Source organism: Penicillium crustosum (assembly GCF_028827405.1).
Source record: "Penicillium crustosum strain IBT 35664 chromosome Unknown utg000005l_segment0_segment0, whole genome shotgun sequence".
Classification (NCBI taxonomy): domain Eukaryota; kingdom Fungi; phylum Ascomycota; class Eurotiomycetes; order Eurotiales; family Aspergillaceae; genus Penicillium; species Penicillium crustosum.
In genome coordinates this window covers 3,352,795-3,378,622 of record NW_026623126.1, presented here as the reverse complement: position 1 = coordinate 3,378,622, position 25,828 = coordinate 3,352,795, and the positions used below count along the sequence as shown (strand labels likewise).

General features: G+C 48.7%; 9 protein-coding genes across 9 annotated transcripts; 5 read left to right on the top strand and 4 right to left on the bottom strand.

The window, feature by feature from the left end:
* Nucleotides 1–1,271: 1,271 nt before the first annotated feature.
* N7487_011957 (tRNA modification protein MTO1) lies at nucleotides 1,272–3,397 on the bottom strand (the record flags this gene model as incomplete). The annotated part of the gene is made up of 2 exons (XM_056879687.1): nucleotides 1,272–3,234; nucleotides 3,294–3,397. 2 exons carry the CDS (start codon nucleotides 3,395–3,397, stop codon nucleotides 1,272–1,274), a joined length of 2,067 nt encoding a protein of 688 aa, XP_056725006.1.
* A 216-nt stretch (nucleotides 3,398–3,613) lies between these two features.
* On the top strand, nucleotides 3,614–4,363 carry N7487_011956 (acireductone dioxygenase (Ni2+-requiring); the record flags this gene model as incomplete). Its single annotated transcript, XM_056879686.1, has 3 exons — nucleotides 3,614–3,701; nucleotides 3,798–4,169; nucleotides 4,232–4,363. The coding sequence occupies exons 1-3, from the start codon at nucleotides 3,672–3,674 to the stop codon at nucleotides 4,361–4,363; spliced, it is 534 nt and encodes a 177-aa protein (XP_056725005.1). The 5' UTR covers nucleotides 3,614–3,671.
* A 169-nt stretch (nucleotides 4,364–4,532) lies between these two features.
* On the bottom strand, nucleotides 4,533–6,250 carry mmm1 (ERMES complex subunit MMM1; the record flags this gene model as incomplete). The annotated part of the gene is made up of 3 exons (XM_056879685.1): nucleotides 4,533–6,000; nucleotides 6,053–6,083; nucleotides 6,136–6,250. 3 exons carry the CDS (start codon nucleotides 6,248–6,250, stop codon nucleotides 4,533–4,535), a joined length of 1,614 nt encoding a protein of 537 aa, XP_056725004.1.
* A 1,616-nt stretch (nucleotides 6,251–7,866) lies between these two features.
* N7487_011954 (MDR family MFS transporter) lies at nucleotides 7,867–10,544 on the bottom strand (the record flags this gene model as incomplete). The annotated part of the gene is made up of 8 exons (XM_056879684.1): nucleotides 7,867–8,150; nucleotides 8,512–9,009; nucleotides 9,070–9,573; nucleotides 9,636–9,731; nucleotides 9,785–9,959; nucleotides 10,025–10,076; nucleotides 10,136–10,212; nucleotides 10,311–10,544. 8 exons carry the CDS (start codon nucleotides 10,542–10,544, stop codon nucleotides 7,867–7,869), a joined length of 1,920 nt encoding a protein of 639 aa, XP_056725003.1.
* Nucleotides 10,545–11,674: 1,130 nt separating this feature from the next.
* Nucleotides 11,675–13,558, top strand: N7487_011953 (uncharacterized protein; the record flags this gene model as incomplete). Its single annotated transcript, XM_056879683.1, has 4 exons — nucleotides 11,675–12,345; nucleotides 12,422–12,640; nucleotides 12,693–12,970; nucleotides 13,032–13,558. The coding sequence occupies 4 exons, from the start codon at nucleotides 11,675–11,677 to the stop codon at nucleotides 13,556–13,558; spliced, it is 1,695 nt and encodes a 564-aa protein (XP_056725002.1).
* Nucleotides 13,559–15,842: 2,284 nt separating this feature from the next.
* On the top strand, nucleotides 15,843–19,913 carry N7487_011952 (uncharacterized protein; the record flags this gene model as incomplete). The annotated part of the gene is made up of 1 exon (XM_056879682.1): nucleotides 15,843–19,913. The coding sequence occupies one exon, from the start codon at nucleotides 15,843–15,845 to the stop codon at nucleotides 19,911–19,913; it is 4,071 nt and encodes a 1,356-aa protein (XP_056725001.1).
* A 188-nt stretch (nucleotides 19,914–20,101) lies between these two features.
* Nucleotides 20,102–21,026, bottom strand: N7487_011951 (uncharacterized protein; the record flags this gene model as incomplete). Its single annotated transcript, XM_056879681.1, has 2 exons — nucleotides 20,102–20,860; nucleotides 20,919–21,026. The coding sequence occupies 2 exons, from the start codon at nucleotides 21,024–21,026 to the stop codon at nucleotides 20,102–20,104; spliced, it is 867 nt and encodes a 288-aa protein (XP_056725000.1).
* An 861-nt stretch (nucleotides 21,027–21,887) lies between these two features.
* Nucleotides 21,888–22,247, top strand: N7487_011950 (uncharacterized protein; the record flags this gene model as incomplete). The annotated part of the gene is made up of 1 exon (XM_056879680.1): nucleotides 21,888–22,247. The coding sequence occupies one exon, from the start codon at nucleotides 21,888–21,890 to the stop codon at nucleotides 22,245–22,247; it is 360 nt and encodes a 119-aa protein (XP_056724999.1).
* A 1,588-nt stretch (nucleotides 22,248–23,835) lies between these two features.
* On the top strand, nucleotides 23,836–24,972 carry N7487_011949 (uncharacterized protein; the record flags this gene model as incomplete). Its single annotated transcript, XM_056879679.1, has 1 exon — nucleotides 23,836–24,972. The coding sequence occupies one exon, from the start codon at nucleotides 23,836–23,838 to the stop codon at nucleotides 24,970–24,972; it is 1,137 nt and encodes a 378-aa protein (XP_056724998.1).
* Nucleotides 24,973–25,828: the final 856 nt, after the last annotated feature.

Genomic DNA, 25,828 nt, shown 5'->3' with positions numbered 1-25,828 from the left:
TCACCCCTTACAACTTCTAAGCGTTTACCCGATTACCACGAACCCCTCAACACCGACGGGCCCGAGAAAAAAAAAGAAGAATGATGTACAACACTTACAAAAGAGCCCAGATGCATCAAATAGATAGATCGAACGCTCTCGCCGACCCATCCACACCTCTCAGCTACCCACATCACAACGCCCCGCCCTTCCCGGAGGGGTGTTAGCGGAGATGTGATTTGTGATTTTTTCGTATACATCACAGACCTCAGACCTCGGAGGAGCGGAAGACCAATAGAAAGTACACAGTAAGCGATTCACGCAACCGTTTTCTTAGAAAAAAAAAAAGCAGCTGAGATCAGATCGCGGCCAACGGCTTATGCACGCCACTATCCTTTTCCCATTTCAATCAAACAACATACAAAACAAGGTTCTTGGAGATTGAATGGGGCTTGCAGAGGTTGTCATGTACGAGGCTCGATTCGGTAGGCATTGCTCGTCACATCTGGAGCTGGAAATGAGATTGGATGATGGCGGATACGTGCTGCAATCGGGATCACCAGATAGTGGCGGAGGTGTGTGCGCGGTGTGGGTTTTTCGAGTGAGAATCTAACGAGGCCCTTTTTTTGTCTTGGAGTGCACCATATTCGGGTTGGATGGGGTCGTTAGTTCTGGGTCTATGCTGTTGTGTCCTAATTTGGCCATTAGAGCAATCTTGTCCCCGGTTTTTATCATCCCTGTTGCGAGGAATTGATCGGTGTCTACCCCTTGCTTAGTTTCTAGAGATGGTTTGATCGGGTTTGGGGCTCGAGAGTACGTGGCTGCGATTATCCTTTTTTTTGCTTTTTCTTGCTTTTTCTCGCGTGTTTTTGGGCTGGGGGAGGGGTGATGTAAAGTATGTTTGTTTCTGCATTGGGTTAGGCATGTTTGTATAGAGAAGATGGTTGTTGGGATCTTTTTTAGGCTTTGGGATGCTTGTTTTTTTTTGAAGGTGGTTGTTTTATGCTTAGGGTTCAAGTTTAGCTGTGAGGTTGTTTGAGACCGTTTGCCTTATTTGGACAAATGGTACTTTGGTTTCTTAGTGTGGCTTGGGTTGAGTGGAGGATAATAAGCAATTTGAAGAATTGTGAAATTTCCATATGTTTGGATATAATTATGCAAATATGCACATTGGAGATCAAATAGTATACATGTCGATATTGTACAGTCAAAGCACATCCAGCGCCGAGTCACTCCCGCTATGCCAATATATCAAAAGAAAAGAGTCCTAGTTATGCATAGGTACCCAAGAATCAAGGCGACGAGCGGAGCACTTCAGCAACAGCAGGGTCTTCTCCGTCGATCTCCTTAGAAAACCCACTGCCCTTTCGCACATGCATCAGCAACCGCAAAGCACCAACAGGCGTAACACCCTCAATGCGCTTCGCCATGCCAACACTGACAGGTCGGACACGCTGAAGGACCTGTCTCTCCTCATTACTGATACCGTGGACCTGAGTGTAATCTAGATCCGCCGGAAGTAGCAGGTTCTCATCCTGCTGGAACCGCTCTGCCATCTTCTCCTGTCGCTTCAGGTACGGCGCATAGCGGCCTTCGATGGCGACGCGGGTGAGGATATCCGGCGAAAACGAGGAGGGGGTATAGGCCGTCCCTGTCGGAGACTCGATGGTGGGAATGAGAGTGTTGATGTCGATGCCATCCAGACACAAGATATCTAGCGCTGAACGGATCGAGGTATCAGAGCGCACCTTGAAGCCCTTGCGAGACCAGGCAGACGACGAGAGCTTCGTGTTGCCAAGGAGAGTCTGTAGTTCCTGGATCTGCGCTTCGGTATCGGAGAAGTGGCTCCAACGCTTGTCGGAGACGACACCAGCTTCGCGGGCCATGCGAGTCAGACGCAGATCGGCGTTGTCCGAGCGAGTGGAGATACGGTATTCGCTTCGCGTCGTGAACATGCGGTACGGCTCTGAGACGCCCTTGGTGATAAGGTCGTCAATCATGATTCCGATGAAGCCGTCTGACCGGGTCAGGGTGAGAGGTGTTCGGTTCTGTGACTCAAGACCGGCATTTGTGCCTGCGATGATGCCTTGCCCAGTTGCTTCCTCGTAGCCTGTTGTGCCGTTAATTTGACCGGCGAGGTAGAGACCACTGATCAGTTTTGTCTCTAGGGTTGGTCGTAGGTTGCGCGGGTCGATGTAGTCGTATTCGACACCGTAGCCGGGCTGGAGCATGGTTACGTTCTCGAGACCGCGGATTACTCGCAACATAGCGTATTGGGCGTCCGCAGGCACTGTCATTGAGATACCATTCGGGTAGATGACGTCGTTTGGTGCGAAGCCTTCTGGCTCGAGCCAGATCTGGTGCTGGGTCTTATCCTTGAATCGAATGATCTTTGACTCAAGGGAGGGACAGTACCGTGGCCCACGAACAGTCTCACGGATATGGATGGATTTGTCCAGATTGGCGCGGATGATTTCATGAGCAGCTTCGTTTGTATGCGTCATCCAGCAGGTGAGCTGGCCTTCGTCGCCCACTTCAACAGTTTTGTTGAGATATGAGAAAGGGTGAGGCGGCGAGTCGCCCTTTTGCACTTCAAGCGCGCTAAAGTCGATGGTCTTCCTATCCAATCGAGGCGGCGTACCCGTCTTCAAGCGTCCCAGTTGGAAGCCCGCTTCCCGGAGGGACTTGCTGAGGCCGTATGTGGGGGCCTCGCCCATGCGTCCCGAGGGGAATACATCCATTCCAATATGAATTTCACCACCTAGGAAAGTGCCCGTAGTGATAACCACACGACCAGTAGGAATGACCTCCCCGGACTCCAGCCGCACGCCAACAATCTTGCCCTGTGCACCGGGGGTGTTCTCAATGCCTTCCGTGGAGAGCACAATATCAGCCACCTTGCCTTCCACGATGCTCAGATTTTCCGTGTTAGCCAGCTCCTCGGACATGTATCGCTTGTAGAGGTCGCGATCGATCTGCGCACGCGGTCCCCAAACAGCCGGCCCTTTAGAACGGTTCAAGACTCGAAACATGACACCAGCTTTATCGATAATTCGGCCCGCAACACCATCCATTGCATCCACCTCGCGAATCATCGTTCCCTTTCCAATGCCACCGAAACTAGGATTGCACGAACAAACACCGATATTCTCCAGCGAGGGAGTGATTAGCGCAGTGCGCGCGCCAGAACGAGCAGCAGCAGCGCATGCCTCGGATCCAGCATGGCCACCACCAATAACTATAACGTCGTATGGTCTATAAACGAACCGATTAGCAAGACTCTTGGAAAGGACAACAGGGGAGAAACCGCGAACCGTGTATTATCCGTAACAGTCGCGAAGCCACGACTCCGGCCCATAAATGAGCGGAGTCCGCGGCCCTGACGCATCAGCGCTACCGACCGTGCTCGAAAAGCCATGGCGGAATGCAATGCAAATGTTGACCAAAAAACAGCCAGGTACAGGACTTGAAGATCAAATCAAGTCGATAAGGAAATTTGTATCTTCTCACGTGATAGTACTTATAACCGTTAACACCGAAGGCGGTCACACAATGACATAAGCGCTTGCGCCATCGGCCAATTGCGGGGCTGCTGATGTTCAGGTGTAAGCTGATCTGGACATTTTTTCTACGACTGACCCCTCTCTACATCTTCAAAACTACCAGCGCAACCAGCGAGACAATCCCCCAAAATGAAGGCATACTGGTACGACAATGTTGAGGTAAATACCTTCCAATTGGCCGTACTCGGCTTTCCAAGCATTTCCAGGTACAGCCCACTTCGAACTAGACCAAACGCTGATGTCATTTGTTTACAGGGCGACCAGCGCGAGCCTCACGATTCTGGCCGCGCCGTCTCGGAAGAGAAGCTCGCCTCGCTAGGCGTTCTATACAAGCACTGCCCCACGATTGCGGCGGTTGACGCCATCGCGGCGGAGCGTGGATACCGTAACCGCGACGAGGTCTGTGTCTCACCTGCGACTATGGGCGCTATCTACGAGGAGAAGGTTAAGTCTTTCTTCTCGGAGCACTTGCATGAGGATGAGGAGATTCGGTATATTCTCGACGGGGAGGGATACTTCGATGTGCGTGGACAGGAAGACGAGTGGATTCGTATCGATCTTGTTAAGGAGGATATGATTATTCTCCCTGCGGGCATTTATCATCGGTTCACTACCAATGAGCAGAACGTATGTTTTTCTTTTTTTGGGACTTTTGTGGGTGTGGATTATGGGACTGACTTTGTCTACAGTACGTTAAGGCCATGCGTCTTTTCCAAGACGAGCCTAAGTGGACGCCATTGAACCGTGGCGCCGAGGTTGATGTTAACCCGCACCGCAAGGCTTATTTGGAGACTGTTGTCAGTCCTACTGCGGCTGTTTAGGATGGATCACTTTGATATTGAGATGCGTTATGACTGAATTCTTTGCACATATTCTACTGAACGATTGAAATCGGAATTTTTTGAGATTGTCTTACATCAGTTCGATTGCATAGTGCTTTTAAATGTACATGGGGACATCAAACCCACAGTAAATCCATCCAAACCATACTTAAGTGGCTAGAAATGGTCGAACGACACTTTTTACAATATCAATTGCGTGGGATGCCAGGCGTCCCAACTGGCGTACCCCCGGCATGGCACCAGGCATATCAAAGTGGTCACTCGTAGCACCACCGCTCTGTTGCCTCGTCATACTTGAACTGCGCAAGCCACCCATATCAACATTGAAATTATTCATGCGCGAGCCTAACCGTGCATCCAGGCCACCACGGAACCGCAGCCCCTCCGGCTCCCGACCGTGATCGTCAGAGAACCGGGGCGGCCCTGATGCTTCGGTAGAACCCGCACTACGTGGTGGTGCCGTTGACCCAGCATCCGAGTCCTCGCCGGGTCGGACGCCTGTCCTACCCATGCGCGGCCACAGGTCTGGAAGTCCGACGACTTGCACCCGAGGCTCGACGACGCGCTCCTCAAACCACGCGTGGACTCGCGCTTCAACGAGCTGAGCTATCTTCGGTACATCCTGCAGTCGGCTGCGAGATCCGATGAGTGAGCGCACGGAGAGGTCTAGGCGGTAATCTGGGAGGAAAGAGAATGCGACGTTGCTCTTTCGGCTGCTTTTTGGTGGGAGTTGGTCATTCGTGGTTGTGTGTTCTCCAGGACCAGAGGGTCGATTCCCTGCGTTGTCCCTTGGGTCTGATGTGGGGGGCGCTGGTGATCCGTCAGGCGTTTGAAGTGGCTCTGGTGGTTCGGTTGACGCTGGGATCAAGGATATACAGAGTGTTCCTGAAAATCTCACAACCGAGACTGATAGCGCTACTGGTATGATGGCGGAGCGTGGTTTGGGGTAGTTCAAAACCATGGATGTCTCGACAGCAATAGAAAGGTTGTCGTCGCTGAGGTCGACATCCAGTAGCGCCTGTAGCCGTCCACCGTCTGACATGGGGTCGTCAACAGCGATGATGCGGCAGTTGCTGAATATTGGAAATTCTTCACCTAGTGAGATATCGGTGACGTTTATCTTGTCTATGAAGGATGGTTTCTTCTCCGGGTTGTTCATTGCCGCCGTCAGGGAGCTGAGAATTGATGAAGTGGGCGAGTCCTTGAGGAAATACGCTGTCTCCCGATACTGAGCAATTGTCTGCGCAATGAGGACGTTGAACCAGTCCAGCGACTCGGGCTGATGCGAGGAGTGATGCATGCGGTGTCGGCCATGTTTGCTCGTAGGGTTGGTAGGAATGGCACTGTAGTAGGTTTTGCGGAGGATGGAGCGGGTGTTTGTAGAGGTAGAAGGTACGGGACGAAGAACATTCGACGTGGAGGGCTTTTCTCGTAATGACTTTTGGCTATCTTGAGGGGGGTTGTAGACCGAGCTGTAGCGGCGGTGGGTTGTGCGGTTTGACATGCCCCGGGACGGAGGGGGTGGCGCTTCACCAAAAATGAAAAACTTGATGAAAGCGCCGATCAGAAGTACTACTGAGAGTTGGCCGAGGAGAAACCCTTGCGTAAAGGACAAGCTAAGAAGGTGTTAGCAAGATCATATAGTCCACTCCACGAAGGAGGGCGTACGAGGATTGAGGCGCGAATGGCGCGGGCTCATCTGCATTATTGTTAGCATACCAGTTCAAACCTTTAGAGATAGTATCACTCACTATTTTGGAGCGCCATTGTCAGCGGCTGTCGACAATCCTTGTTCACAGTATCATCTCCAAGTGGAGAAGATGTTCCAACTTTCGGATCTCCAGGGCTAGCTTGGCCGAACAGCATATCTCTTATCGCTGATATGCCACTTTTGACCGCCTGCCTCTAAAACTTTAAGGAAGCGCCCTTATCTATTTCGAGACTAGCGTCACTTGCATCTATAAAATACGATGAATGCCTGCCACTTGTTTCATTTTAGCTCCAATTTTTGATCTCAGAGTTAAATTGAGCCTCTGACCTGCTCAGCCCTGGAATTTTAAGGCTGTTGGCTAGTAATCCACAGCACAGAGTGATTACTCAGTGAACGCCCGCGCTTAGGGTATTTTTAGTCAGCCATTAGCTTGTTCACAGGCTCATTGAAATAAACCAACGCCATAGCGGGATATAAGCGATGCCACGACAACTAAGATCGGGATGCAAGGGGGTCCCTGCGTCTGAGATAGACGAGCTCAGCCTCCAGGATGAGATCCATGAACCGGTCCGTTTCGTTACATCCACGTCGATCCCTGCCGAGCCAGCCATAATCAGAAGCCTGGCACGTCTCCCAGGGCTGAACGGGCGCGATCTGCGAATCTTGCGTAAAAAACAGAATCGACTACGGGAATCGGCTTTCCTGACCGCAAAAACAACCTTAGACGTGAGCTCCCACGTAGCACGAGGACTAGCATCGACGCTCATTTTTGCTCAGCATGAAGCGGGAACTGCCGTTTGTATCGACTCGCGCGGCTGGATCTTGACCTGTGCCCACTGTTTCGGGGAGATCCCTGAAGGGTGGAAAGCCGAGCGCCTGAAATGGCTTCTCTATTACAATGGCCTCGCCGTTCAGGTCGAATGTCGGGTGTGGGATGAGCGCCGCGATCTGGCTTTGGCCAAAATTGTCCGCGTTGAGGTCCTGGACGAACAGTGCAGAGGCTCGGTGAACCCCATTTTCACCTGTGTCCCTGTTGCTGAATCACTGTCTACCTGCAGTCCAATATTCTGCATCGGGCAACCGGGTGCAGACGATCTGGAGTCGGATTCTCCATGCAAGACTGCTTATGATTTGATCGAACTCTCTCGGGGTCGACTGTGTGGCATGGTAGCCGGTGCAGACCCACAGGACAACTCAGATATCGGTACCCTGAAACATAACGCCTGGACCTACTGGGGCCATTCTGGCGCACCACTTCTGCGCAGGTCAGATGGTGCATTGTTGGGTCTACACTCTTCATGGGATGATGCTACGGCAATGCGTCATGGGGTGCCCCTGGTTGCGATCCGGGCATTTCTTAGAGAACATCTCCCGACCGAGCCAGCCAATCTCACGGTGCCCGTTTAGTGATTCTGTACTCGGCTTTACTTGGTGATTAAAAAGCGGCAACTGGTGAGCACTAAATCGGAAAAGGAATGCTACGCAGTCTGAAATCCGAAAAAACGACAGTAGTCTAATACTATGGAAGGTCATGTGCCCTATGAGAGATATCTACAAGTAGACATTCCTTATGCGCGTATCCTTCAAATCCCACGACTGAATGCTCCTGATATTCTTCTCAATCTATCACTTTACGGTTGTTGATAGCAGGTTCAGACAGTGGAGGTGAGTGAGAAAAGATCAGGACATCTTGAATGACTGCATGGAACCAATTCATTCTGACAGTGATATCAAGGAATCTTGGGCCATAGTATCTTAGCTCTTTTCCGGCTCAAGTTCTGACTTCTCTCGTCTCCGGCGCTTTCGGCAATGAAATATACCGCAGAGTCCATTTTGACTTGCTGAGGGCCGCTTGGTGGAGTCTAAAAAGCTGGAGGGCCTGGGACGGCAATGGTCGGACTTTGCACACTAATTCAAGATATGAAGAGACATGCTTAAAATCACTGATGGAGATGCTTGTTGCTTTGATGTCATCAAAGTCTCCCTGAAAAATCTCGCTATCCGAGATGATGCCATATCTGGCTGGACATCGAGTAGAGCAGACAACTCCACGGGCTGTGTATGTGATAGAAAATAGCTTAGGATAATCAATGTGATGTGTGAATAAGACAAGGAAGATATCCTTGAAAGGATAGGAGACAGGAGTATCCTAGTTTCACTATGTAGGTTGATAAGAGAGACAGAGGGGGGAAGGTTGCTGTACCTCCCAGTTGCTGGGGGAAGAAGAAGAAGAAGAAGGAGAAAAATCCTTGTGTATTCAATCTGAGAAGAGGAAAGTATTTATAGTCTGAATCTAACAAACAAGCGCTCTGTTTACAAGCAAACAGCGGGAGATGGGATCATTTCAACAGTCTTCCACTGGGTATGATTCAGACTCCGTTATCTTCAGTGCCTGTATCCTTTTTCTTCTTTATACTCGTCCATCCCATGCCAAATGCAAACAGAAAGGCACCCCCAGCAGCAGCGACCGCAAGATACATAACATGGACAATGGCTTGGTTGTAGGCCAGCAATACACCTGGCAAAGCTTTGACCGACACTACGTCCCGAACCCCTGCAGCGCCGGCCGCGATAATAGCCTCCGAGCTAGTATGTGGGGAGAGATTCTTCAACTCTGATTTCAAGCCTGCGCTGAAGATGACTTGGGCGAGAGACAAAAAGATGGCGCCACCGAAGTTCTGGCCGAAAACAACGAGCGAGGTCACAATGGAAATCTTTTCCTTTGGCGTATTATTCTGTACTGCGAGGAGAGGTATTTGAAGCCCAAGGCCGCGGCCGACACCTTGCAGGATCTGAAACCCTACCCATCGACCCGTGGAAGTGGCGGGAGTGAGTGTGATCAGAAGCCCTGTTCCAATCATCAGGAGGGCTCCGCCGACTACCGCGAAGGGTAGATAGTATCCTACTCGGCCCACTGCTCAATTTGTTAATATCCATCGAATTTGTGCCCAAACGTGACGGAAGGTTGCCTTACCAAGTACTCCAGTGATCATGGCGAAAATCATGGTCGCCAAAATGGAAGGAAGGAGATAGACTCCACTCATAGTCGGAGTGGCACCTCGGACAGCCTGAAAATACATGGGCAGGTAATACGTCGAAATCAACGAACAAGCGGCGAAGAATCCATAATTTATGCAGCTGGCCCAGACAACTCGCTGGCTAATGATAGAGAAGGGTATCATAGCACCGTCTCCCATGTAGTACTCCCATGCTGCAAAGACAATCAGCAAGACCCCAGACCCACAGAAGAGTCCAATGATAGTGGAACTATTCCAGGCATAAGAGCTATCACCCCAATTCAAAGCCAGGAGAACTTGGATGGCGGCTCCAGCAAACATGGCGAAGCCAAGTAAGTCCAGTCTTTTGAGAGACGAAACTAGCGTCTGCCCTCCATATCTTTTACCACCATGACCTGGAAGTGGTGTAAAGATCAGAAGAGGCCCTACTAGAGCGGCACAGGGAAGGTTGATGTAGAAGCCTGGAATAAATACGTTAGCTCTCTGAATACGCCCCGCAGGTCAACGAGGAAGGGATTCATACACCATCTCCAAGATGCATGCTGCGTCAATGCACCTCCAATAAGAGGACCACACAATAACCCGAGCTGCGAAATGCTCATAAGAATACCAGTGAGAGCTATGGATGTAGATTTAGCGGTTGATACTCATGGTCCAGCGCGGTGGACATACCAGCTTTCTTTTCTGGTGGGACACTCGCATGAATGATTGTGTAGGCTCCATTGAGGAGGCCAGATCCACCCATTCCAGCAAATGCCCGGCCGACAATGAGCATGTTGGAGGATGTGGCTGCACCACAAAGGACAGAGCCAAACTCGAAAATGGCGAAGAAGGAAAGGAATGTCCACTGCCCATCAATTGGGTTAGATCTATTCCACATTGACAGGAGAAAAGCCAGAAGATAATACCTACCTTATTGTTATAGTAAGTGTACATTTTTCCGGTCAGAGGTTGAAGAGCACAGCTAAAGTCACAGGTATTAGGCATGAGACATCGAGAAGCATCCGTATCTAGGCAACGTACCTGGACAAAAGGTACGCGGTTCCATACCAGCCCACGTCATTCAGGGAGTGAAAGGTGGTTGTGATTCTTGGAATCGCCTGAAAATCAAATTATTTTCCATCAGTTGCTCTACTCTAACTATCAACTGAGGCGAGGAGGGGGATGGGGGATGCAAGGCAGACAACAGTCTACTTACCGTAGACACAATAGAAGCATCCAAAAGCATCAAAAACCCGACAAGGGTGAGCGCAACCATAGTACTCAGCAGCCCGAGCCCTATTAGTTGTTCGGTCCCGCCTGTCGCCACGGTTGTTTCCGTTGCATCCTTTGTATGAGCGGATTCAGAGCCTGCGGTATTTGTCCCCAGTGAAGCAGCGGGCGAGACATATACAGCCCTATCTGTGTCAGTATTATGTGTCTTTTCCTCCATCTTCGAAAACTCTGAACCGGGAATGATAATAAAAGTTTTGGATGGAATTAGGAAGCAGTCTATGTAAACGTGCAAAAAGCTATATATATAAAGTGAAGGTAAATAGCCCCCAGTAGTCTACATTCATGGCTCGGGATTGGGATATAGTTCGTTGTCAGTCCGTCGGATCGGAGCTTCCAATTCCTCTCCGCTCCGATTATTATACTACTTACGACTACTATCATGAAGGCGGATCGGGCGTGTCAAAGATAATACGGAGCCACTTGCTTCCAACTCCCCGAGATGCTGGATTTCCCGATTCTAGAACCCCCTCAAAAATGTTTTTCATAATCGGCTAGTGCCGCTTTCGAGAGGCTTACGAGGGATTTAATCTTGGGGTTGGTACAGAGCTTAGTAAGAAGGCTTCACAACGGAAGAGCATATTAGCTTATTGATGATAGTGAGATGACATTTTTAGAAATAAAATATCGCAATTTATGATAATATACTGTAGGAACACACAACTGCAGCCAGATTAAATAAGAAGGATAACAAATCGACCAAACGCGTTGTTCCTTTTGCATGGTCACTATGTCACTATTGAAAGTCCCAATTAAAGGTTGGAGGAGCGGATGCAAGGAGATAAAACTCGGGATTTCCTTAATTCCATAAAAGATCAGGCCATTATGAAACCAATCTCATGCCATTCAATTTTGTCCATGTCTTGTTCAGCTGTACACGACCTGGACCTTCCTTCAGGAGCGGATCGGAGCTATGCTAACTCCGATGGTCCTATCGTCCTCCCAACACCTGCTGTTCTCTCTTCCCCCCTTCTCTCATCGGATGCAAATTACCCCCAGCCTCCAATGAATGCCAGGGAAAGATTATCTGGCTCCGTTCCGCGGCAGGCCCTGGCGCAACAGCCGATCTCCTTCAACCTGGGGCTTTTCGAACAGCCCATACATCCGCACACCTCTAGCGATAATGATAATAGTAATACCAATTCAGCCGATAAAACTATACGCTTAAATAAGTCGGTGCGGGCTTGTATCAACTGTGTGCGGGCAAAGGCTCGATGCTACACGGGCGTAGATATGAGGGGGAAATGCGAAAGGTAAGATTGTCAGCGGATCTCTTTCTCATCGCTAACAATGGCCAACAGATGCCATCGCATGAAGAAGGAATGTCTGCCGTCCCCACCGATGCGTAAGCGCCGCATGATGACAAAAACGCCGGGGGACAACAAGGTGGAGAGACTAGAGGAGAAAGTGGATGGGCTCGTCGCCCTACTCAAATCCGTGACCCAGGGTGCTCCGGGGTCCTTCAATGCATCGTCAATCAACTCCGCGTTAGGAAGACTGATCCCAGCTACTTCCGGCCGCGAAGCGGATGGAGTGATAACAAACAATACTAACCATGTTGAATACCCATATGATAAGCCTGGGGTGACCAGAAGCGTGGAGGGCCCCTTTACCCCGACAACCTCATCTTTGTCCAGGCCTGAATCCACAAACCAACTACCATCCCTCATCTACTCCTATCTCGAGCCTAGCGCCGAAGAGGCTTCGGCTTATTTAGACAGGTTTCGAAATGAGTTCCAGGGCCAACTACCATTTCTCCAGGTTTCCTCGTCGATGACCGCCCAACAACTCCGCCAGGAAAGCCCGCTGCTCTGGCTAAGCATAATGACAGTGGCATCCACTCGCTCTACTCAGAAGATCATGCTATCAAAGGAGGTCTCCGGCGTCTTCGGTCGCGAAGCGTACGTCGAGGGAACGAGGAACATGGATTTCCTTTTGGCCGTTCTGGTGTATACCACCTGGTAAGCCCTCATCACGGAGACATTTACCCTGATTCTGCGATAAAAATTAATAACACCCTGCTCGTTCACTGTTCAGGGACAGGCACTATTGTCTTGCCAAGTCTATTTCGACAAGTCTCGTTCAGCTTGCCATTGCTATTTTGTACGACTTGGGACTGGACAAGCCGCCGCGACAGGATCCCGGTGTAACAATAGCCTACGAACTGAAAGGGATTGTGAAGCCGTCTAGGTTTACGCGCTCTCCGACATCTGAAGAACGCAGGGCACTCCTGGGGTGTTTCCTAATTAGCACAGGGTAGGCAGGCAACGAGATCCACTGAGTCTTTGTTAGTGTCTAACTGCAGTAGACCGCCTTGTTGGGGCAAGGGGCAAAGTTTGCCATGGACCTCATATTTTGATGAGTGTGTTCAAGTTCTTGAGGAGCAGAAAGAGTTCCCTTCCGACGTCCTTCTTGCCCAACTGGTAAAAATTCGTTTTCTTTCAGAGAATGCCTCGGACCATCCAGGACTCAGTGCAGCTTCCGGGAGTCACACGATGAGACCTCAAACTACAGTCTATGTCAAATCACTTGAGGCGCAGATGCGCAACTTGAAGTCCAATATCCCACAAGAGCTTGACAGCAACAGTAAGTGGAATCATTTCATACCGTATTTTTTAGTTTACTGACAACATATATGACTATATAGAAGTTCTATTGCTGGAAATATACAGTGCCGAACTTATGATCCATACGATTGCACTCTCTCCTGGAGTAAATACGTTCCCCGGTCAACCCACTCAGCGTTTTGAGTGCATATATGCTTGTTTACAGGCAGTCAAGTCCTGGATAGACACATTTTCCACGATCCAACCTATAGAAATTGTGGGATTTTCGTCGCTCATGTATGGGAATATGATGCGTTGTGTTGTTGGCATTTATCGCCTCGCAACCTGTAACCATCCGGAATGGGACCGAACCCTGTTGCATGAAGCGGTGAATGTTTCATGGGTATTCGAGGAGGCAAGCAACAGCTTTGATCGTGTGAAGGAAGTGGCAGGGCTGGATCCGGATGGCTCACAGGCACAGGATTCCTTCAGCCTTATGGCATCCAAGCTTCGATCTATGAAGATGTCGTGGGATGCGATGCCGACGCTTTTTACGCCGCCGTCTGTTGACGAACTTGAGACTTTTGAGACTTTTACCAGTGAATTCCTAGATACCTGGAATTGGTAAAGGTTAGGACCAAGTACCATGATGACCTAGTGTATATATATCTTCAGTTGGTCGCTTTGGTTTGTCTAAGGATAATGCTGGAAATGGATTGAGGAACAAGATAGATCATAAAGCTTGCATGAGAGCTAGTGTTTTATTTGCCAAGCAGCTTTTGCACGTCCCCATGCTTTTTCAAGCTCTGTCTCCGTTCCGACTCGAAAAGAGGGCGGAGGTAGAGAAGCTCAAAAAACAATCTAGAACCTCACAGGGGGCAGGTTGGACATAATTATGAATGCCTAAAAGGTTAGTCCTACTAGGCCTATCTAGCGTCGACCTGGGTTAGATAACTATTAGCTAGACCGGTAAACTGGGCTTACATTACTAGCTACATTTACAGTCAAAAAGTCTTAGGAATCGACTTGATAATTGATAGTCTCACAAATACATATGAGCGATTTCGTGGTGGGGAACAAGTACGTGGGTAAAGGCGCCGTGGTGACCTGGCTTCGTTGGACAGGGCGTGACAACAGAGAATCCGACCACCACGCCTTGAGAATAGTCCCAGGTTTCCTTCAGACATATATCGATCTAAAGAAATGTGCTCATAAAGCTGACAATTGGATGTTTTTGAAGAATGATTCTGAGTTCTCTACCAGACGTAGTTGGAAATGGGGTAATGTGGTATCAATGTTATGCGCAGAGAAGTCTCTTGCAGTGAAGAGCCTGAAAAGACCATTTGAAAAGATCATCTGAAAATATCATCTAGAAGGACATGACAAGCCCGTATAAGCGGCCGATTATTCTTATGGTTTTTACATACAACATACATGTAGAAAAGTAGGTAGGTACGTTCCGTTGCCCTCTTAGTCGGCGGCACCTCCCCCCACTGCCCCACCGCCCCACCACTATCTGACAACCTTGAGAGTCTGTTCATCAACTTTAGAAAACGCAACTCTTTTTGTCCATATCTAATTTTGATATCTCGCCGAAGGGCCATAAGGCCCTTAGTTTTTAATTTATTTACATGTTAGATGATTCTCTTCGATCTAATAGTCCACAACCCGGATCACCCCAAGAATAGCTCCAGTCTTGCACTTCTAGATGTCGCTAGAATTCGCCAGCAATGGAACTCTACCTGGATCACTCGCTGCATAGTTTGCCTATATCGTACGCCAATATGTATTTGAGAAAAGGGAATGTAGACAAAAGTTGACCGACATAGGCGTTTATTATTCCTCTTACGATATTCAATCCGAGGTGCCGGTTCGAGCAACAGAGATGTCTCCACTGCCTGCAGAGTTGCCTATCGCCAGTATGCCAACATCGAATCAACTAGCTAAAGCCATATTTGGCTTACAGGAGCCATAATTTGACCTTATTAAGTGAGCACGACTAGTTATTCATTCCTTCTATCGATATTTCAAGCTACCGCATTAACGACCTCGAATTGCTAGGAATTGACTTTAAGAACTTGTTCGATCATCTATATACCATGTCAGGGGGTGAGATCGTTCTATAATATAGACTATTTCTACAGTAGTCTTCACTTTCAAAGGAGATCTTCGGGGTAGTATTTCCCACCTTTTCTCTATTGCAGCTTCTAGTAACATTAACAAGAAAGCAAATTCGGAGTCTCGAATTTGTATGCCTAATCAAATATCTACTCCATATATATTACGATATTTGTGCGCCTTCTTCTCTAAGTTAGCTACTAGAGAACGTCTACGGGATAAATTTGCTATTATAATAAACTTTAAGACATCGAACGAGTATTAGTAGTTCATAGAGCCGAGATTGTAAATTCACAAAGTAAATCTTTGATAGGTGAACCCATCTTGATATTGGTCCTATTGAGTGATACATTGAATTTGAGAATGTGCTCCTCTCGCACAATAAGAGAGATCTGTCCGCGATATTAATATCTGTGCCGCCCCCGGAGACATCATCACCTTGGTTGGTATCACTAAGGCTGGAAAGTTAAGAAATAGTTGAAGCGTTTGAGTCTATAGTAGTTCAGTGGAAACAAACCCCTCCTGGCTGTAGAGCCTGACTAGTTGCATACATATCCACCCTGCATGAATCACCTTATTGGCAATATGCGCCCCACTGGTCTGAACAAGGTAATGAACGTCACTTCGTCCCCCTGTTTGGTGATAGCGGACTCATTAGTATCCCCAAATGCAATAACATTGGTGTATTCCAGGCTCCAACCTTAGGTAATGATTCCTAACGAATTTTAATGATCCTGAACTTCCCCTCATCGCCCCCAAATCTATTGAACGTTCAAACATACCAAAGCTGCACAATGCAAGAGCCCCTAGACAAGGGGTATCAACTCGGAGTTGATGTTGGCGGGACATTCACAGATGTTTACGTGTTTACCCCGCATGGACAAACAGTGCGCGCAAAGGTTCCAACAACTATCCCAGACCAAAGTATCGGAATCCAACAGGGCATCGCAAAGGCCCGTGAATTACTCAAAGAGCAATTCGGCTGGTCAGGGACTTTCCAATTCATTCACCATGGTACGACAACCGCAACCAATGCGGTTCTCGAAGGGAAGGGCGCTCGCACCGCACTAATTGTTACTGCTGGCCATAAGGATATATTGGCTTTACGACGCTCCCAGATCCCAGGTGGACTGGGTGCGTGGCTACACTGGACCCCACCCGAGCCTATAGTGCCACTTGAGCGAGTCGTTCAATGTAAAGAACGCATGTCTGTGCAGGGTGAAACAGTCACGGCAGTTGACATTGAAGATCTGCGACGAAGCTTGAAAGAGCTGGCAAGGCAGAAGCCAGAAGCAATTGCTATCTCACTGTTGAACTCACATAGCAACGAGGCTCATGAACGGGTGGTTGCACAAATAGTCCGTGAGGAACTTGGAGCTGATATTGCCATTACTTGTTCTACGGATGTCCTCCGTGAAGTCGGAGAGTACGAGCGGACGGTCACAACCTGCACGAATACGCTGGTAAAGCCGGTTGTCGAGAAGTATCTGTTCAATCTGTCTAAGGCGCTTGCGGCGGAAAGTGAAGCCATTCGGGTTCTCAAGAGCGATGGTGGATTGACCAGTTTGGCTCTCGCCTCGGAACTACCAGTCAATATCCTCATGTCCGGACCAGCAGGAGGTGTGAAGGGAGTGGCAGATGTTGTGGCTCGGAGTACTCCGTACAAGAATCTGATTACATTGGACATGGGAGGCACTTCTACCGACTGTGCACTAATTTACAATGGTCAGCCTCAACTCCGACGAGAGACTGTTGTAGAAAGTCTTTCTGTTCGGGCGCCCGCGGTTGACATCAAGACCGTGGGAGCTGGAGGAGGGTCGATCACAACGTACATGGAGCTCACGGAGACCCTGCGGGTAGGCCCTGAGAGTGCTGGTGCAGCACCGGGACCTGCATCTTATGGAAAGGGCGGAAAGCAAGCCACTGTCACGGATGCCAATTTGGTCCTGGGATATTTGCCTAAGACATTGTTGGGTGGTGCGTTCGCGTTGGATGTCCATGCTGCTATAGCTGCTGTGGAGGATATTGCGAATCAGATGAAACTTCCGGTTACTCAAACAGCCGAGGATATCATTACAATCATCAACGAGACAATGTATGGTGCCTTGCGGCTTGTCTCCGTGGAGCAGGGCTATGACCCTCGTGAATTTGCACTTGTTGCTTTCGGCGGTGCCGGTCCTCTGCATGCAAACGCCGTGGGTCAACTTCTTGGGGCCTGGCCTGTCATTATCCCGCCTTCTCCGGGAATCTTATGTGCACAGGGTGATGTGACCACTAAACTTAGACACGAGCAATCTGCCACGTTCATCCGTATTGTCTCCGGAACCACTGTTTTCGAGGCACGGGAACAGTATCAAACGCTAGAGCAAGAGTGTCGGGATACGTTGTCTAGGACGGCGGGTGATCTATGGCCCTTGTCATGGAAGACGGCATATCAAGCAGATCTTCGGTACAAAGGCCAAGCTTTGATGATAACGATTGAGATCACCGAAGAAGACTTGGCCCTGACTACTGAGAAATGGCATGATGCGTTGCGACAAAAGTTTGACCAGCAGCACCAGCAGATGTTCACTTACTGTTTACCTGACTTTGAGCTTGAATTGATGAGGCTGGGCGTTGTGTTGGAAGACGCCTCGCCGGGTATTGATATCCCGCAAGTTCCCAAAGGAACAGTTCCCCCTTCAGACGCAAAGATTGGCGAGCAGAGTATCATCGTGCAAGGTGAAGAAAAATTGGCAACACTGTGGGATCGTCAGAAGATTAGCAAGCAGGGTATCCAGGTTTCCGGTCCGTGTATTATCTCCGAAATGGACAGCAACACACTCATCTTACCTGGCTACTATGGTGAGATCGACAGCATCGGGAATATTTTGATCAATCCTCTGGAAAAGAAACCTGCCGCCGTTACCACACACACTGCCGAGTCAGCCAAAGAGCTTGTCAAGAGCACTCCATTAATTCCCACGCTCATATCCTCGACACTGGCCTCTATTCGCGGCGAGATGGACAAAATGATGCTACGATGCAGCATGTCCCCTGCCATCCGAGAGCAGCAGGATGAATTCAATGTCATAACCGACTGCGAGGGCAAAATGCTGGTTGGTCAGTTCGGCAGTTTCATCACACAGTTCCTCGATGTTTGGAACGGTACAATCGAGGAGGGCGATGTGTTTATTACCAACGATACCTACCAAGTGCAGGGTGCCATCAGCCACCTCAACGACATCATCGCCTTTTTGCCTATTTTCCACAACGGTCGGATCATTGGGTTTGCATCGCAATTTGGCCACCTGACAGACGTTGGGGGTATCGTACCAGGAAGCATGTCCATCAACGCGACATCAGTCTTTGATGATGGCGTGCAGATTCCTTGCATAAAGCTATATACCCGTGGTGTCATGAACAAAGATCTGGTTGATCTTCTTTGTCGAAACTCTCGCCAACCGGCATGGTATCGCTCTGACCTTACTGCCATTGTAGCATCCTGTTCTATGGCAGCCACCAGAGTCCGCGAGTTGGCCACTCGTTTCGGAAGTGAAGTATACCTAGCCGCGTGCTCAGAACTGCTGTACCGGAACCGAACTGGATTCGCAAAGATTATCGAGCGCCAATTCGATGATCTGGAAAGCAAATTCACAGACTTCGTCGATGATGATGGTCATGGTGTGGGACCTTGGGCACTCACCTGCTCCATGAAAAAGGTCGATGGTAACCGGCTGAAATTTGACTGGAGTGGCACTTCTCCACAGAGCGAGCGTAGTATCAACTTCTATCTCTCGGAGACAATGTTCAGGATGTTCATTGGCTACTACCTCATTGCAGCCGCTGCTCCAGGCACAGTTATCAATGACGGGTTCCATGACTTGATTGATGTGCACATCCCTCAAGGATCAGTCCTCAAGCCTGTTCGCCCTGCACCGATCTCATGTCGGACTCACTTCCTCGGACGGACCTTGGACATTGTACAAGCCCTGATTGGCCAAAAGCAAGACTCCTACCAGGCTGCCGCTGGATTCAGTGACTCGCCTCACTTCTTTTACTCTGGATTCAAGCCAGATGGGGAGTGGTACCAGCTCTACCAGATTGGGTTTGGAGGTGTACCTGCACGACAAGCCGGCGATGGCCCTGATTGCCACTGTCTCTTCCCCGCCATCAAGTCCATCCCCACAGAAATAATAGAGCTAAACTACCCGTTGCGTATTGAAGCAAATGAGAGCGTCGCCGACAGTGGTGGCGCCGGATTCTACCGCGGCGGCAATGCTCAGCGCACGCTATACCGATTCCTAGCCCGTGGGGAGTTCAGTCTCCACGATGACCGATGGTTCACCAAGCCATGGGGATTGAAGGGCGGAAAGCCGGGACAGCGCTCCCGCAAAATCCTCTACCGGTACTCCAAGTCCGAAGACAGTCCTCCGACTGAAATTTTACCTTCCAAGTGTGATCATATTCGCGTTGACCCGGGTGATCTTCTTGAGTGGGTGACTTGGGGTGGAGGCGGATTGGGTGATCCTTTGACACGTCCGGCAGAAAAGGTTGCTCTGGAAGTACACCGGAAGCTTGTCACGTTTGAGGGAGCTCGTATTGCGTATGGTACCGTTGTCAACGACGATTTCACTGTAAATGAGGCCGAGACCGAGGCATTACGGATCCAGATGCGGATGGAAAGTAGCCAGATTATTGAGTCCTCCATATATGACCGTGGTGGGAGTCTCGAGCAGTTACGCGAAACATGTCTGCAGGAGACTGGACTCGATGCCCCGTTGCCTCAGTGGGAAACGGAAATTTATGGTCCTCACGCTGGATTGGCATATGTGCAGGACTGGTTCACTGGGATGCGGTCACGCAAAGGTTGGGAGCTTGATTAGTTTATAACAGGATGCACTATTCTTAGATCGTTGTTTTAAACCCCGTTGCCAGTGGGCATATATATTTAGGTTTAATGTCACATATTTATCAACGTGGGTGACCTAGTTATGATTGTACTTGTACTAACATATCGCGTCCTTCCGGCTCAACCTACCTCCGCATTACGACTCGCAAAGAAGATTGTCAATTATATCTCCTTTGGTACTCCCAGCTCTGCCAGTGACTCCGTCAAACCCAACCTGACCCAATTATCGATCTCCTTCGTCGTAGCCACGGCGATCACTCCCAGCATTCCCAACGAGTTCACTCCAGCCTCCTTATTAATAGCGCCTCGTCTTCTTGGTAGTACGATAATCCACCTCTTAGTAAAAATCACATTATGCGGACAGACTGTCCCAGATGGCGCACCCGTCGTATAGTCCCCAGCCACCTTCGACGCCTCCTCCAGCAGTTCCTTGTAAGTTTCGAATAACGCAGCGGGGGTCAAATCACTGCCAAAGCGTCGATAGAACCACTGAAATGGAACCTTGGTCTCAGGCTCATCTGGAGAATCCAAAAAGGCAGCAAAACTGTTCGCCGGCAAGGGCATCACCTGCACGTGTTTATGCAGCCGACTACATCCGCCATTCGGGCCACAGTTGTAAAAGGCAACGTAGTCGCTCTCTGCGGAGTTCAGCAGCCGCCACGTGTCGTTTAGATCGGACTCATCAAGCGCCTCGTATTGTCGTTTGTATCCATCAAACGTGAGCAGCATGAGGTGCGGTCGCGCAAAGCAGAACTTGTTCACGATCACTAAGTGGCTTTCTAGCGTGCCGAGCTCGAACCCGGTGGTGCTTATGTCGCTGCCTGGTCGCTTTTCGGGTTGTTGGATTTCGGAATCGGGTTGGGACTCGGCAGTTGTTAGAGTTGGCTTTTTTATGAGGGCAGAAGTGAGGACAAATTGGAACTGGGTCATCGCATTAGTAGATATTTGATTTGCATTGTAGTCAGGAAGGGATGAATACCTTGAGGTCGCCATCAACATGCTCGATGATTTGTTGTTTATCGTCGTATTGGACGATGCCGGATTGGACAAGGTTGTCAAATTTGGAGAGGATAAGGGATTCTTCCATTTTAGGGGTCAATCTCTTGGTCGTGAGTTGTGTCAAAGGTATGTCTATAGTTTATGTAGTTGGAGGTGGGATAGAGATCCGGCCCCAGGGGGAGTTCCACGTTATTTATAATATTCTTTACCAGTAAAATGCCACATAGCTTTCATTGGGAATTACTGTAAAATATTTTTGACAGTAATTTGCGATTATCAAAACGACTAATAGGCCTATATTAATTTGACAACATAGAGGCTAAAGAGTGAACGTCTACTTTAATTGACTGAACAATATTTAACAATACAACATAGTTCTCGAAAATTCCTGAAATAAATTCACCTTATCGAATTTTTTTTTCTACTCCTCCTCGACCATAGTCCAAGCGAACAAACAGACTAAATGAGCCGCCAGCCGAAAAGGGAAATATGGGACGTGCTCCATCTAAATTTAGTCGCCCAAGGACCTCGGGAATCTCTAAGGTTAGAACCTCCCGCGGTCTCCACAACGTTTAACTATATTGAGTGGAGTCCGAGAACAACCCTGAAATCCTTTGCTATCTTACGCAATAGCGTAGGATGGTACTTTCAATCATCGCAGTGAAACACATAGCAATGTCTCATAGGTCTATTCTATAGCATTTCATTATACACCCCAGGCACAGACCCGAATGGAAATACCCGTGTCTTGGTTGAGGGTTACAATGTGTGGGAGGTAGGTTAGACTAGGGATAGCAGTACAAAGTACATAGACATCCAGTCCCCTTCTCTTTCCTCCTCACAAACTCCCATTATAACCTTGCGTCCACGGAGAATTTCGAGCGCCCTGAGATTCCGTTCAATAAAGCCATCACACTGGAATTTTGCCCTTTATCTGATGGTAAACGATATGGATACCCAGGCCACTGAATATGAAAGACGGGATGCAACCGAGGACGATGTCAAGACTCTACCCCATGTTGTAGACTCGATCCCTTTCGTTGTTTGGATAGCTCTTGTAGCTAGTGCGTTGGAAGGATTCACGTACTATGCCGTCACCGCAACGATGATTGCTGCTGCTCCCGTTTTCTGGGTTGCATTTAGGAATTATGACAAGATCGATGATGATGAACTGAATGCGGCCAGGTTGGTGGAGCCGGATAGCCAGGCGAGATGGAAGAGACTACTACCAGGGCACATCTACAGGAGAGACATATCTGTGGCTAAACGCTTTGGGCTGCGTGTTGACAACACCGCCATGGATTCATAAATACTAGTAGGATGTTTTAAGCTGTTTCCTAGCACAAAAGCCGGGGGTTCTTTTTTTCGAATTGCAGTTATATTTCAGATTGCGACATGTTGGGGTCACAGTGCTAACTATCTCAATACCCGATGCCTGGTTGCCTAAAATATGATGGGTCATTATCAGTTCAAAGATGACTAAATATAGCATCCGGAGCCCGTCTATTATACCCGGCGCTAGTGTTGAATCCCTGATTTGGGAACCGGGCGAGATAGAGAGTACGCGTCATCTTCAATAATATAATAGAGATTGCGATCCGCGAATGGCCCATCCACCGTCCCAGCCCGGCCGATATACGCTACTTTATGCAAGTCACGCTAGTATAACACCGTAATATCAGCCCGCCAAGAGCAGTGGGTGAATTGTGGGACGGAGCTTCGCATAGAGAGTGAGCACTTTTCTCAATCTTGTATTGAAGCAAAGCAGATTCTGTACGCTTAATATGCAAGGTGAACAGAAGAACAACATAACTATGGAAGTGTAAATCACAAACCCTAGATAAGATATATCTAGGCGAATGTGAGAATAGAAATGAATTTCTCAAGAGATAAGAACTATTGTTATAGAATTTAACATAGAATACGTGCGGATTATCCTCGCCTTATACGTACGAGAATACATGGTACATGCGGACATACCGTAGATAGCGGGATAACCCTGGCATCGGGTTCCGCCGACAGGGCCATCAAGGTCTGGGATAGGCCGGTCATTGACACCTTTCGAACGAACAGTGGTTGGTAGTTGACATCTCGCACTGAAAATATATTTAGCAGCGGGCAGCCTTGGAACGGGGCTGCTGCTGGCTTATAAAAGTCGGATGGTCCTAGGTCTTAGTCCATCAGATTATAAAATAGGTACTCGAGCCTCAGGGTGCAAGATTTTCTCACTTTGGGATATGACTATCTCGATCCATGTACAATATGGAGTGCTTCGGGGCTTGAGAATGAGATGTGCTTTAAGCCAATTCGGACAACTGGTTCATACTTGTTAGAGGAGACTACTTTAAAGTGCATCGTGGAATATGAGATTTGATTGAGTTGAGAGTTATAAAAAGCTAAGTTACAGAGACTAAGAAATCCGACAATACTTCTTGTGTATAGACATGTTACGCCGTGGCATGCCATCGTTGTAGACAGCCAAGCTCTTCTAGAGATTGCAAAAACTTGCAGAGAACAGTCCAGGGATAGCCTTTTAATACAGTATACTCCGTGCTGGAATAATTAAGGAATCCCATATACTAGATGTTGTGAGTCCAAAGCTTGCCTGCTGGTTGAGAGGGCGTGCAAAGTGGTGGTGGAAGTACAGCAGTAAACTGAGAGCCCCTTCCCCACCTAAAGCGCAGATCCGTGCATTTCATAATCCATTCACACCCCCGACATTGGAAGTCACTGATATCAAGAGAAATGCGATCCAAGTAATGACAGTCAAATATAAGGCATTGTCACGAAATATATACGTACGGCGTACCGTATGTTACACTATAAAAGTGGACCGCTGACCTATCGGCATAGATCAAGCCCTGAGATGTTTCCTCTTTCTTCTGTATTCATTCACCATGTCGATGCTCAAATTACCCCCCGAACTTCTCATACAAATCGGGACACATTTAGGATGTTCCGATCTGAATCATCTTCTGGAATGTCATTCCTATCTATTCAAGATTTTCAACAAACCCCTCTATCAGCGCAATGTGCAGGAACACGATGCCTCGGCACTGCTATGGGCAGCATCTAAGGGGTCTGAATCGACTCTGCAATACCTCATTGAGGCCGGAGCAAACGTTCAATATGAATCTCAGTATTTTGCCTGCTCTATACAAAGTGAGGGATCACGCATCCGATGGCCGATTCAAATTGAGGACATGAAAGAGCATCCAATATCATACGCGGCAGCCCATGGACATATCAAAATCGTGGAGTATCTCCTCGATTTAGGAGCTGATCTTAATTATCGCGACCGGGATGGGTTAACGCCCCTTGCCCTCGCAGCTCGCGAGGGTCACTTGACTCTGACTCAGAAACTCATTTCTCTGGGCGCAAAGCAACTATCACACGATACCGAGGGAAGATATCCGCTTTCACAAGCAGCATCAAAGGGTCACCATGAGATCGAAGACTATCTCTTCGACCAGCTTCGCCAATACACTTATAGCAAACCAGATCCCGCGCTGGACCTCTACTGGATGTTGAAATACGCCGCGGAACAGGGTGATGACGCCCGCATACGATACCTCTTGTCCCGGGGAGCGGATGTTAATTTCCAACTACCCAAAGAGAGTCATCCACCGCTATGTGGTGCACTCCGGGATGCTCCACGACCATTCGGTACCGCCAAGCTTTTGTTAGATCATGGAGCAGATCCAAACGGAAAAGCTTCACGATCGAAATTCTCCTCATCTGGAAGAAGGGGAAAGTCGGTTACAACAGTCTTTTGCGCTCTATTGAGAGAAGAGAGCTATTCTCTGATTGAGCTCCTCTTTCAATACGGGGCGATAGCAATAAGGCACGGCCAGACCTTGCTGATAGCAATCAACCTAGAAAAGCCTCGCGAATTTGAATATTTAGTTGAGCGCGGAGCCAGCCTAGATGCAGGATATCGCAGGAAAACTGTCGCTAAAAGTGCAATGCGTTCTGGCTGTCAACCTATTATTGATATTTGCTTGAAGTATGGAGTTTCTCGAGATACCAAATGATCGTGAATCGACTGATATGAAGTTTCTACATGGAGAGTTTGTGAAATTTCGATTTGTTAGGTAAATAATACATATCCATAGAGCCCATTTCCCGCTTACACAAGGCCCATGTGCAATGCCCAACCGCCCGTCCATAGGCGATGTCGCAGTCTAATCTCCTTGATAAGATATAATACTCCAAAAATGGAGTGCAGCAGCAATGCTATCAACGAACTATTGACTCGATGCTCCCCGCATACCGTGCCGGTAAGATCGCAGCGCTGAACTTCACCGAGAAGTGCATCAAGGAGCGGGAATCTTCTTTACCGTTATCAAAATCTTCTCCGGTTTCGTCTCTGGTCGGGATGACAGAGCTCTAGAAGCAGGGGAGAACAGTAAACCTTGAGGTTTTTCGCCTCCAGGGCATCAATTAGCTTCTGGTATGCTTTCGGTGCAGTCCAAGCCCCCGGGACGAGGACGATGCTAGGTAGTGTCGTAGATATGACTGGGCGTGCCGAGGATAGAAGAAAGAAGGGAATGCAGATGCTATGCGGGGCGAGCAATTTCATACGAGGCTTTCAGCCATCTAATATGCCTAAACAGCCAGGTCGGTAGGTTTCGACTGAGTGGAGCCTTCCAACGTTTGGTTTAGACGGGAGCTGCTCCGCATATCCCCTGGACCGCGGAAGCGATTTGGCTTACCGAGCATTCTATTGGCTATTTGATTTGAGCCGCCAAGCTAAGCCCCGCGATCTCCTGCTTACAGGAAATTGTTCTCCTGGAAAATATTTTTCATTGACAACTTTAGCATCCTGTATGCATTGAGATCTTCTTTATATGATCCCTCAAGGTCCAAAAGGTCGTAGCGGGAGATGGG